The 13,393-nt window shown below is 46.8% G+C and overlaps 1 protein-coding gene across 1 annotated transcript in view; it reads left to right on the top strand.

The window, feature by feature from the left end:
• Nucleotides 1-203: 203 nt before the first annotated feature.
• The window catches only part of FAM20A (FAM20A golgi associated secretory pathway pseudokinase), a 67,207-nt gene continuing 54,017 nt past the window's right edge, over nt 204-13,393 (top strand). The window contains exon 1 of the mRNA XM_010353115.2: nt 204-725. Coding sequence (XP_010351417.1) covers nt 322-725 — 404 coding nt within the window. The 5' untranslated portion in view covers nt 204-321. The remainder of the gene's footprint in view (nt 726-13,393) is intronic.

Genomic DNA, 13,393 nt, shown 5'->3' with positions numbered 1-13,393 from the left:
GGGGAGAAAAGGCGCAAGAAGCGAGCACCCCGGGAACCCCATTCCCTCGGCTCACTCGGCGCGGAGAAGCGACGCCCGCTGACACCGAGAGCCCCGGTGCTCCGTGCACCTGGTCCCCAAGTTCAGGAGCGACACCCCTCCACTGGGAACTAGCCCGCGCAGGGATCATTCCAGTCCCATCGACCCCGGCCCGCCTGCGGGACTCCAGGCGCCTCTTCTGCCTGCACGCCGCGAGCCCTCCCGGGACCCCGGAGACAGCTTGCCTGCCCCCGGCATCCCCCTCGGCCGGCACGCCCCGCCGCTCTGCGCCCCAGCTGGGCCATGCCCGGGCTGCGCCGGGACCGCCTGCTGACTCTGCTGCTGCTGGGCGCGCTGCTCTCCGCGGACCTCTACTTTCACCTCTGGCCCCAAGTGCAGCGCCAGCTGCGGCCCCGGGAGCGCCCGCGGGGGTGCCCGTGCACCGGCCGCGCCTCCTCGCCGGCGCGGGACTCGGCCGCAGCCGCCTCGGACCCCGGAACTATTGTGCACAACTTTTCCCGAGCCGAGCCCGGGACTGAACCAGCCGGCGGCAGCCGCAGCGGCTCGAGCTCCAAGCTGCAGGCCCTGTTCGCCCACCCGCTGTACAACGTCCCGGAGGAGCCACCTCTCGTGGGAGCCGAGGACTCGCTCCTGGCCAGCCAGGAGGCGCTGCGGTATTACCGGAGGAAGGTGGCCCGCTGGAACAGGTGAGGACCCCGCCCGGGACACGGGAGAGTGGGCGCTCTGGCCGGGGCCTCCCCGCGCCCGCGTCTCCAGTGCCCTGCAGCCCCCGGCCCAGGGCTGCAGCGGCTCCACCCACGGCTCCCGCCTTGGCTCTGGGCTTCGGGTGTGTTCCCCACCCGAACCCCACCAGCTGTTCCAGACCTCACAGTCCAGTCCCGGAGTCAGATAGTGCGAGGAAAAGTTTCTATGCAGCCGCGCAGCGAAGAAACGCTCTCAGCCCCTCCCCTTGAGCGCCTGGGTCGTCGTTGAGCCCCACTCCTGCTCCCTGGTCCACTTCCCAGTCCCCTCTCTCTGTCCTGATGTGCAGGAGAGCCGCCGCTGGACTTTGGGTTTCCAGAATGAGGCCCCAAACAGGGCGTCTCCAGAGCTAGTTGGAATTCAGCATTTAACTGTGCTCTTTGGGTAAACCTGGGTGCCTTCCAGAAAGCGTGCTTCTCCCCCAAACCCAGTTATTTCCCTTTCCTTATTCCTCTGCCCAGTTTCAGAGATCACAAAGGGGTCACCTGGGGCAGGAAGTAAATGGTCAGTTCTCTGCAGCAGCCACCCCATTGTTCACATTTAAAATGCGGCTTTGGCCCCTCCAGCAGGTATTACAACTTGAAGGCAGTTTTATCTTGTACGATCCGGGTGATTTGGACTGACTTGGATCTGGGGCTTGATGCTTCCACAGAGGAGATAAAAATCTTCCAGGGAATTTTTAAAACCAAAGCAAAATACAGAGGAAAAAAATATCAAATATATTTAGGATAAAATTAAGAAGAATCTTTTTGGAAAAGGATGGAGGTGTTGGAGAAGGCAGCATGCTCATTACTGAGATGCCTTGCTAATGGCAGGAAGCCTTCGTATGAGTTAAGGACTCTGTTTTGAAGTACAGAACTTGTCTAAATACCACTCACATTCAGAGTTCACTATCGCACCACACCCATCTCTTTACTTAATACAAGAGATTTCAAAGTAAGATGTCATCGGTGGTTTTATAGTCCTTCCAGAGGATGAGCAGACCATAAATCTCTCTTGAAACTCAGAGCTGGGCCGATTCAACTGTTTGCTCATTATTCTGCAATGCTGAGATTGGAGGGAGAAAAAAAAAAAAACCCCTCAGAAAAATTTTGCAAAGGAAGAAGTTGAGTTATTGGCTGAATCACTGTGGTGAATTTCAGTAGTAAGTCTATGGCTCATGATTTGATGTTAGAAAGAAAGTGATTCTCAATCCCACTGTTAACTGCATGCAGTCATAAAAGGCAGTTTCAGACTGCTTCTCAGACCCTGTCATTTTCAATATTATCTTTATTTCATCAATAACATGGAAGTTTGGATTAGTGAACCAGGAAACGTTGCCCTTAGAAAAAGTATCTACCCATCCTGGCTAACACGGTGAAACCCCGTCTCTACTAAAAAAATACAAAAAACTAGCCGGGCGCCGTGGCGGACGCCTGTAGTCCCAGCTACTGGGGAGGCTGAGGCAGGAGAATGGCGTAAACCCGGGAGGCGGAGTTTGCAGTGAGCTGAGATCTGGCCACTGCACTCCAGCCTGGGTGACAGAGCGAGACTCCTTCTCAAAAAAAAAAGAAAAAAGAAAAAAGAAAAAGTATCTACATGTCTACTATGGATCTGAGAATGAGAGACTGGACAAAGTCACTTGCTTTTGTAAATGTGATCATTTAGTAACATTTCTGTGGTCTTAAACTTCCCGGTGTTACTTTGGACCCGAAGCAAAGTCCAGGGGAACATTATGGCAGAAAAGCAAAAATCTTTCTCATGAAGCTGTTTTACAATCAGTTTTAAGCTTGATTTCTACATCATTATGTGTCAAAACAGACCAAAAAGAAAAAAAAAAAAAAACTTACAAAAACACACATACTTTCTGACCAGAAATCATCTTGGTCATTTAACAGAAGATCAAGTGGGGGCTGGTGACCTTGCTATATTCAGAGTTCACAGAGTAGTTTTGTGTGGTTGGTCAAATGTGATATTTTCACAAGTAAGGTTTGTGGGCCATAACAGGAGGACCCGCTGCACTTATAAATGTTAAAACTGGATCTCAGAGGCAGAGAACACTCTCCCTTCACCCAAACTGGATAGTAAACGTTAACATGAAGATATTAATAAGCAGATGTGTTGTTACTTATATCAGGGTTAAAAATGAAACACAAGGCTGGGCATGGTGGCTCACACCTGTAATCCCAACATTTTAGGAGGCAGAGGCAGAGGCAGAGGGAGGATCACTTGAGCCCAGGAGTTCAAGATGAGCTTGGGCAACATAGCAAGATGTCATTTCAAAAAAAAAAAAAAAAAAAAAATAGCCAGTGGTGGCACATACCTGTAGTCCTAGTCACGTGAGGGTCTGAGACAGAAGGATTGCTTGAGCCCAGAAGGTTGAGGCTGCAGTGAGCCATGATTGTGCCACTACACTCCAGCTTAGGTGACAGAGTGAGACCTTGTCTCTGAAAAAAAAAAAAAAAGAAGATTCATTAGCCAGGGTGAATTTGAGCCACACTCAGAGTTCTGTTGTGAGAGGGAGTCACTCATTACCTTAAATGAGAGTGCTCCCTGCGGAATATGAGGATGTAGCAGTGCTGAGGAAGACAGGGGGCCTGCTATAATGTGCAGGGTCAAGGACACCGCCAGATCCCAGCAGCAGACAAATAAATAGAATGGACAGCAGAGGAAGAAACAATGAAGGACCTTGCTAATTGTTTCTCTCTCGCACAGACAAACTCTCCTTGTTTGTAGCCCTGCCAATATTTAAAATTTAGTGATTTATAAACATATGTGGGCCAGGCACAGTGGCTCTCACCGGTAATCCCAGCACTTTGGGAGGCTGAGATGGGCAGATCACCTGAGGTCAGGCGTTCAAGACCAGCCTGGTCAACATGGTGAAATCCCATCTCTATTAAAAATACAAAAATTAGTTGGGCATGGTGGTGGGCACCTGTAATCCCAGTTACTCAGGAGGCTGAGGCAGAAGAATCGCTTGAACCCAGGAGGTGGACATTGCAGTGAGCAGAGATCACGCCACTGTACTCCAGCCTGGGCAACAGAGCGAGACTCCATCTCAAAAAAAAAAAAAAAAAAAATGTGGATGCCTCCATGCCAATACCTAACATGAAGTGCTATCCAAAATAATTGTACCAGCAAACTGTCCACCACACCAGGAGAGGTACAGAGAATAATATAAGCCAAATCAGTGTTCTTCGCCACTTGCCCAGAAGAGACCATTTGTCTGAGTGATTTTTTTTTGTAATGTTGACCATCATACTAATATAAGAAATGGTATGAAGTCAGAAAGTGTCTTTCCACAATTCAAGCTCATTACCAATAAGAGGTAGGCTATGGTGTGTCTCCCCACCTCCCTACTCACCTACGCATTCCTTTTTAATTTCACACAATGGAAGATGACATTTTTACAGTTTTGAATGTCTTGGGTTTTTAATTAATATCAGTTCACTGGATGTCAACATTTAGACAGTTAAGTTACAAATGGGAAGACGTGTTGATTTTTAAGGTGGGCTGTCTGTGTGCTATCTGGCCCTGAAGCTTTCTGCAAACCTCCTTCACTCACTGTTCTTCCCTCCCTTCCTTTCTTTTTCCCCCAAAAATGTAACTAAGTGTGGCACAATCCAAGTTAAAAATGTAATTAGGGAAAGTGTTTCTGTCAGGTGGTCAGCTACTGATCACGGCCAGCCAGCCAACGCCAGGCTCCATCAAGCATGATGACACATTTGGCACCTGTCTTGAATAGTGACGAGGAAAGTTCACAGGGAAGAAGGGAAACGAAGTCTTCACTATTTCAGGCCATACACTAACAAGCCAGAATTGTGCTGCTATTAGTCCTTTGCTTGAATAAGTGATGACGCAGGGTGGGCAGGCTTACCTGGAGCACAGGTGATGGTTCACATTGTTGACTCTCCTTTGCATTCTCAGACGCTGAGCTTTGGATTTCTTCCCTGACCCACAAGTTGCCCAAGTCAGACAACATCTGTCTTTTGACGTGTCAAACTGGTCAGCTTGGCCAGTTTTGCCCACATTATCACTGGCCTTTTGGCCACATATCTTTGGTCAGTTTCTCTGTAACCCTCTGGTTTTGACAGGCAAGGTCAAACAGGGTCAGATGTCCCTAGTGTAGAAACTCCAGCAGCTACAACCCAAATATGAGTTTTTGCTTTTCTTTCTTGACATCTTCCTCAGATGTCAGGAAGGTTATATTGTCTTGCAATTACAGATTCAGCATTTCTTAGGAGGGGTGTGTGTATGTGTGTGTGTGTGTGTGTGTGTGTGTGTGTGTGGTTTCCCACATCAGAAGCTCCTGTCTTCTTCCCCCCTCCTCCTACCTATTGCTGTCACTAAAAGAAAACCTAGTCCTGGGTCTCTCTTTGAAAATCACCGCAAAGAGACTGGGCAGCTTTTCAAAAATGACAGTTGGTCAAAGGGAGTAAGTTGGCTGAAGTTTTTCTGGGGGATGCTTTGAGAAGATCCAGAAGCCAAGGCAGATAGAGAAGGGTGGAGAAGTCAGGAGAGATGAAAAGGAATTCAGCTAGAAATAAGAATTGCCTCATCTAGGAGATTGGGGAAGAGAAGTTCCTCCCTGCCCCAGCTCCACGCCCCTGCCCATGGCATCTGTGGAAGGAAAAATACAGTCTCTTCATTCTTACCACCATCTTTTTATCTCTGTCCTGCCTATTTTGTGCCTGCCCTAGAATGCTCTGAACCTAGATTTCTTGTGAGCAGGCAGTTCAACCCGCAGGCTGGATGAAAGTCCAGGTTCTTACTCATGGATGGTGGCCATCTGCTTCTCTCCCAGAGTCAACAGGGCCTTGGCCCCTTGTTGGATTCTCCCGCCAAGGATGCTAGGCTAAGACAGGAAGTGGCCTCCTGTGATTTGGAAATGGACCTCAACCACGGCCCGTGTGTGGTTAGCAGAGGGAATGGGGAGCCTGACTTCCATTTCCCATTTCTCGCAATTAGAGCCTTGCTGGACTAGTTTTGGAAAAGATATTATTTTAGTGGTTTCCGAATCCCTGAACTTGTAGCTAGAGGAAACCTCTCCACTCCTCTCAGAATCGAAGGCTCCAAGCAGATGGTTTCTGAGAGGGTCGGTCCAGAAGGCCATTGTCAGGTCTTTTTCTCCCTCATTCCAAAGCCTGTCCTCACTGCTGCTGCCACAGCAAAAACCTGAATCAGGGAGAACATCAGTGTCATTCATCCAAGAAAGACAGGCACTTCCTGCTTCCAAATAGATCAAAATGAAGCCCTTCAGCTAGAACCAGAGACTGTTCCACTGTTCCCAGCAACGATCTTCTTTCACCACAACCAAGTGCTCATCAATCCTGAGAACCCCAGTGGCGAACTTTTTACATGCAAATGCTCCTACCTGCAACATGCTTGTTATGTGCCAGGCACATTACATACACTTATTTTAAGCCTCCTCTGTAGAAATAGGTGCATGTAGTAGATGGAATTCCAAGACAGCCTTCCAAGATTTCCAGCCCTGGCATACACACCTCACCTAGTTGTTCAGCCCACTGCTAATATGGGTACTGCTAACAAGGGATTTTACAGATGTAATTAAGGCCCCATACCAGTTACCCTTGGGATATGGAGATTATCTGGTTAGCGTGACCTAATCCATGAACCATTTAAAGCAGAGTTTTCTTGGGCTGATCAAAGGAGAGGAAGTGAGAGATTCAAAGCAGAATAAGGATTTGATGAGCCATTGCTGATTGAAGATGGAGGGACCATGTGGCAAGGGATAGCAGCGACCTTTAGGCTAAGATTGGCCCCAGCTGACAGCCAGCAAGGAAACAGAGACTATAGTCCTACAGCCACAAGGAAATGAATTCTGCCGCCACCAAGAATGAGCTTGGAAGCACATTTTTTCCCCAGAACTTCCAGATGAGAAATCAACCTAGACACCACCTTAAATTCAGCTAAGTCCCTGTGCAAAGGGTACAGCCACACCAAGCTGGAGATCTGACCTACAAAACTGTGAGCTAATTAATGAGTGTTGTTTTAAGTTACTAGGTTTGTGGTACTCTGTTATATAGCAGTAGAAGACAAATACAGTACTGCTATTTACTTCATTTTATAGAGGAAACTGGAAACCAGAAGGTTATATAACCTGCCCAAAGTCAGGCAGCTAGAAAACCACAGGCAGGGTTTATACCCAAAGGGTCTTAACTACCAGTTCCACCACCCTATGTCCTTTGATGCCCAGACGTCCCAGCTTTTCCTCCTTTGGGAAGGCTTTTCTGAATACCTCTCCCCACTGTGGTCCCTCCCTGACTATATACATCCTCTCCATATATACCATATTATTTTTTGATTGTCCACTATGTCCAGCTGTGACTTCATGGAAGCTGTCTGGAGCTTCATGTAAGAAGGAATGGTCACTTGCCCTTGGCATGAAAAGCCCCCAGCTTGCCCTGGTCACTCTAATATAGCTGTTTCAGAGCCAGAGTAAATATCTGTGGAACAAATCATTGGAAACAGATGACACCAGGATTTGGGGGCTGTTAGTCAATGGCCTATTATCTTCTTTGAAAACAGCCTTGAACAAAAACAATTCCAACTGTAAAATCATCCCACTTGTCTACTCCTCCCTGTAGAAGTCTAGAGCAAAACCACCCTGCTGAGACATTCTGAAATTTGGATGTGAAGTGTTCTTCTTATTGCAGTAGCCTAAATAAAATCAATGTCAAAAAAAAAGCCATGAAGGAACGTTGAGAAAGCATCATTTGCCAAGAAAAGAGGGAATTTCTTCAGCTTCCTGTGCTTTCTGAGGAAGAGCAGCCAAGAAGTCTTGCATTAAAGAAAAATGGGAAACACAGAGACCTTGACTTAGCCAAAGCTATCCCTGCTCTGCCCCCTTGGCAGGTGCTGACCTGTATTTTTTGTAATTATTCATTAAGCTAGAGGCTGATGAGAGCCTGCGGATTCTGCTGAAGTAGGCTTGCATATGGCCAAAAGCCAAGTAGGGATAACATTCTAAACAGCTGCAGCTGTAGCAGAACAGAAGTTACTAGGCATAAGTTCTTACCTGTTATTATAGGCAGGCACACACATATGCGCTTAATGAAAACCACAGTACAGAAAAGAGGCTTAGCTCTTTTTGTGCCCTGTCACTTGGCAGAACATCCTATAGTTGAAATGTGAAACGAGGATAGAACTGAGTTTGAAGTGCTATGGAGATGGCAGCATCCCTGACTTTCAATTCCTGCAGCCTGGCTTTGGAGACCAAGCACTGGGGGCAGCCAGTAGACTCAGGCTTGAGCAAGAGGCAAAGTCAAGTCCCAGGGAAAAGCCTGTTTTATTGAATTCACTAGCAATAAGCCAGATAATAAATTTAAGAGGCCCCAGGGAACACAGCATAGTAGAGGAGTACTGTTCCTAAGAAGCCAAGAGCCTGTCATAAAATTCAGCAAAATATGGAAAGTAAAAGAAATTTAAGAAGTGTTGGCACAGGGTACATGGACTGAGAAGTTGGATCATGAAAAACAAGGTGGCGTGGAAAGAGATGAGATTTTTAAAAGCTTGGGAGAGGTTGATGGGATAGGAAAGATGTCCACTGAAGAAAAACAGAGCTGTTCAGCCCTGGCAAGTGAAATGCAGCTCTCAGAATTGCAAATTTGCCTTCAATTGTCAACACCTGGGTTGAGCTCCATAGGTTGTAGGTAAATATTTTTGATGATACCAACCAAAATGGAATATATATGGAGGGACAGATTGTCTCTCCTGGCCAATCCAAGTGTCCTTACAGGGCCTCAGTTTCACCAGTTGAAATGGAATTTTTTATAATTCTGATTGATTTTCTTCAGTGGCTGAATAGTCATAAATCCCATAGGGAAAGTATGTCTTTCTGCCTCCACAGCTAGCTCATGCACTTTTTTTTAACCTCATTCATAGTTAATTCATAGCTCAGAATTATGCACAACCAGTAGCTGCTTATTTTCACATTCCATGGAGATCTGAGCACTCAGAGATAGGAGAAAAGTTAGACTGACCAACCTCAATTCCATAATCAAATCCAGCCCCTTGTTAACCAGTTTCATTGCATAAGTTTTGTAATTGGGGTCATTGGATCCCACTGAGTCCAGGTGGTGAGGTCCAGTTTTCCCTTAAGCTTCATGCAAAATCTGCATCCTGTGCGTATGTTCATTTTCCTAGTGTTACACAACTTTCTCCTTAGTTCAGCTAAAACCGGGCTCTTCTCACACGACCAGGAAAGATTAGGCTCATGGACACATAGAAGAGTGAGGAAAACGGAATTTACTGGGCAAAAAGGAAAAAGGACAGATACCTCTTAGCAGAGCGAGAGTCCTGCTAGCAAGCTTCCCGCTTCACAAATTGAATCCTAGGTCACCACACAGGAACAGGAGACACCAGACTCCTCCCCACTGCAAAGGAGGTGAACTTCCCGAGGCTCCACCCCCTATCCTCCCAGTGCGCAAGCGCAGGCCAGCGTGATTCAGAAAAAATCAGCTGGGAAGGGGAGGGCTTCTTCCGGGACCAGCAGTCCAGTTGTTCAACCTCAGGCTGTTTAGGCTTGAAGGTGGGGTTTCGCCTGGGATCCTTTGCTGTCTCCTGTCTCTATCACTAGCAAATAAGTCATTATATTTTTTAAGTATTCCCCACATTCATAGGCATTCTGCAGTTTCATGTGACAGAAACTCAATTCAAACTCACTGTAGGAAGAAAAGGAAGTGTAGAGACTCAATCACCAAACCTTAGTAAGGGCAGGAGGAACTGCCCTCACAGCATTAAAAAGAGTCCTCATGAGAGGGGAAGCCCACTGGGCTTCTGCCTCAGGTGGGGACTTGGCGAACTTTCTGTCTAAAGGATTGTAAATGCACCAATCATCGCTCTGTGTCTAGCTAATCCAGTAGGGGACTTGGAGAACTTTTCTGTCTGGCTCAAGGATTGTAAATGCACCAATCAGCACTCTGTGTCTAGCTAAAGGTTTGTAAACACACCAATCAGCACTCTGTCAAAATTGACCAATCAGCACTCTGTAAAATGGGCCAATCAGCTCTCTGTAAAATGGACCGATCAGCAGGATGTGGGTGGGGCCAAATAAGTGAAGAAAAGCTGGGCACCGCAGCCAGCGGGGGCAACCCAGTGGGGTCCCATTCTGCGTTGTGAAGTTTTGTTGTTTGGCTCTTTGCAATAAATCTTGCTTCTGGTCACTCTTTGGGTCTGCACTGCCTTTATGGGCTGTAACAATGAGCTGTAACATTCACTATGAAGGTCTGCAGCTTCACTCTTGACGTGAGACCACGAACCCACTGGGAGGAAGGAACAGCTGCAACCCACCACCTTTATGAACTGTAACACTCACCAGGAAGGTCTGCAGCTTCATTCCTGAAGCCAGCAAGACCACGAACCCATCAGAAGGAACAAACTCCGGACCCACCATCTTTAAGAACTGTAACATTCATCTCAAGGGTCTGCAGCTTCATTCTTGAATTCGGGGGAACCAAGAACCCACAAATTCCAGACACGCTTGGGGCTGGGTGCAGTGGCTCACGCCTGTAATCCTAACACTTTGGGAGGCCAAGGCAGGCAGATCGCGAGGTCAGGAGATCAAGACCATCCTGGCTAACACAGTGAAACCCCGTCTCTACGAAAATGGAAAAAAACTAGCCAGGTGTAGTAGTGGGCACCTGTAGTCCCAGCTACTCAGGAGGGTGAGGCAGGAGAATGGTGTGAACCCGGGAGGCAGAGCTTGCAGTGATCCAAGATTGTGCCATTGCACTCCAGGCTGGGTGACACAGCAAGACTCCATCTCAAAAAATGTCCTTGGACTCTGTGTGTTTGTCGCTACTCTCTCTTTCCATAGTTTATCTGCTTATCTTCATCCTTTCCTGTGGCGCAAGTCCCCAAAGAACTAGAGAGAGAAGGTTTCTCCAATTTCCAGAAAGAAAGATCCTGGGCGAAGATGCTCTTTGGCCAGGTCTGGGAATACAGCCAGGCTTCAGAGGGCTACAGTTGGCCCAGATGGAGGCTGATGCCCACCCTCCAAGCAATCACTGATGCCAGGGAGGCAGAGTCATGGGAAACAAGTGCCTCAGAGTAGGGAAGAGCGGTTCCCCCAAACCAAGCTGGAAATGCAGACTGACAGTGGTGGAGGGACTGTAGTGACTAACGTGATACCAGAAAGTTTCACAACATGTGTCTATTACAGTCACTGACTCCTATGGCTGCTGCTCTAAGGTTTTAATAGGACTTTTGAAAAGCAAATTCAATCATAAATTCACATGTGCAGACTTTTTATACCAACTATTAAAATCTTCCCAAGGAAATAGGAATCTTTTATTTGGGCACTCTTTTAAAGCGACTTTAGTCTTTTTGTGAGAGCATAAAAAAGAAATTGATGGGGATCCAGCTCCTTCACGGGTTCATGTCTCTTTCTCCTGAAAAAAGATCTCAACTGGGAGTGAAAATACCTGTGTGTAAGTCATAAGAAAAGCGTTAGCCGGGCGCGGTGGCTCAAGCCTGTAATCCCAGCACTTTGGGAGGCCGAGGCGGGCGGATCACAAGGTCAGGAGGTCGAGACCATCCTGGCTAACACAGTGAAACCCCGTCTCCACTTAAAAAATACAAAAAATTAGCCGGGCGAGATGGCGGCGCCTGTAGTCCCAGCTACTCGGGAGGCTGAGGCAGGAGAATGGCGTGGACCCGGGAGGCGGAGCTTGCAGTGAGCTGAGATGCAGCCTGGGCGACAGAGTGAGACTCCGTCTCAAAAAAAAAAAAAAAAAAAAAAAAAAAAAAAGCGTTTTCTTCCCCAGGCCTCAGTTCCTGCTTTTGAAAGGAAGAGGGGGAGTCTGTGGCCCCTGAGACTCCCTTGCAACTCTGTTTTCCAAGCTTTGCACATCTTCCGAATTTCCTCTTCAAAGTCTACCCTAATGAAATATCAGACAATTTTCCAAGTGTGCTTCATGAACTTCTGGGAGGTGCTTCACAGTTTCTGCAGATAATTGATTAAATTTTCACTTTGAAAAAAATACACTTTAAGGTAATTTTTATATAATTTAAGAAAACGTACATCCAATTGTGTTATGCATCATTATGATCCTGCCTCCAGTAACTGTGCTGACAGATGGCTTCTCCTCTCATCTCTGTTTAATTGAGGAGTATCCTGAGATTGCAAAGTGAGCTGTTAAAAGCTGTTTCCTGCTGCAACTACTTACAGATGTTTATCAGGATTTTCAATACTCTGCTACCAAAATAATATATAGAAATAGATTAGGTGCTAAAATAAGATTATTCCTGTCTCCATGGCGTGAACCCGGGAGGCGGAGCTTGCAGTGAGCCGAGATCGCGCCACTGCACTCCGGCCTGGGTGACAGAGCAAGACTCTGTCTCAAAAAAATAAATAAATAAAATATAAAAAGATTATTCCTGTCTCCCCTTACATCTAATTTTGAATGCTTGCATTAGTAATCCTATTATCCTTCTTGTTCTCATTGATTATTTTTTAAAATAATTTTTTTTTTTTTTTTTTTTGAGACGGAGTCTGGCTCTGTCGCCCAGGCTGGAGTGCGGTGGCCGGATCTCAGCTCACTGCAAGCTCCGCCTCCTAGGTTTACTCCATTCTCCTGCCTCCGCCTCCCAAGTAGCTGGGACTACAGGCGCCCGCCTCGTCGCCCGGCTAGTTTTTTGTATTCTTTAGTAGAGACTGGGTTTCACCGTATTAGCCAGGGTGGTCTCAATCTCCTGACCTTGTGATCCGCCCGTCTCGGCCTCCCAAAGTGCTGGGATTACAGGCTTGAGCCACCGCGCCCGGCCTAAAATAATTTTATATATTTGACCACATTAGTTAGATTTATATCACATTGTGTCTATTTTATACTTTGGGGGTTCTGTATAATATTTCTTTTGAAAAGAAGCTGCCACTTCTAGAAATTTTTTTAAACCACTGATTTGCAGTATTTGAAAATAGAGTACACTTTCTTCCTGTCTTCAAAATTGATGTGCCCAAACCCAAGCCTCCTGCTCCCGTTGCCCCTAACTCCAAACTATTATCACTAGTAAGAACATGGTATTGGTCTTTCATAGCTCCTTTCCATGACTTTGACAATGCTTCTACCACTTGAACCTAAGAGAGTATCTTTTAGGCACTGTGTACTGTTAGCTTTTGCTGTATAACAAACCATCACAATACTTAGTGACTTAAAACAAGAACCACTTATTTAACCCCTGATTCTGCAGGTCAGCATTTGGACTGGGTTAAGCTGAATGGTTCTTCTCGTCTCTGCTGGACTTACTCAGGCATCTGTAGTCAGCTACTGCATTGGTTCTGCTGCTCTTAGCTGTACTGCCTCCCATGTCTGGGTTCTGGGCTAGAATGGTAATCTTGGCTCCATGTGGCCTCTGCTTCTCATTCTCCAGGAGGCTAATGCAGACTTGTTCATATAGTGGCAACAGGGTTCCAAAAGAGGGTAGAAGCCTCCACAGCCTCTTGAAGTGCAGGCCAGAACCTGTTAAATGTCATTTGTGCCATACTCTGTTGGCCAACATAAATCAAAGGCCATCTGGGGAGATTCAGGAATCCTGGCCATTGAAGAGAAGGTGGTCTACACAACGTAGTTGTCTTCTACTGAGCAAAAGTTCAAGGGAAATCCCTTCTGCTGGT

The sequence above is a fragment of the Rhinopithecus roxellana genome, chromosome 19, assembly GCF_007565055.1.
Source record: "Rhinopithecus roxellana isolate Shanxi Qingling chromosome 19, ASM756505v1, whole genome shotgun sequence".
NCBI lineage: Eukaryota > Metazoa > Chordata > Mammalia > Primates > Cercopithecidae > Rhinopithecus > Rhinopithecus roxellana.
This window is presented reverse-complemented; position numbering and strand designations above follow the sequence as displayed.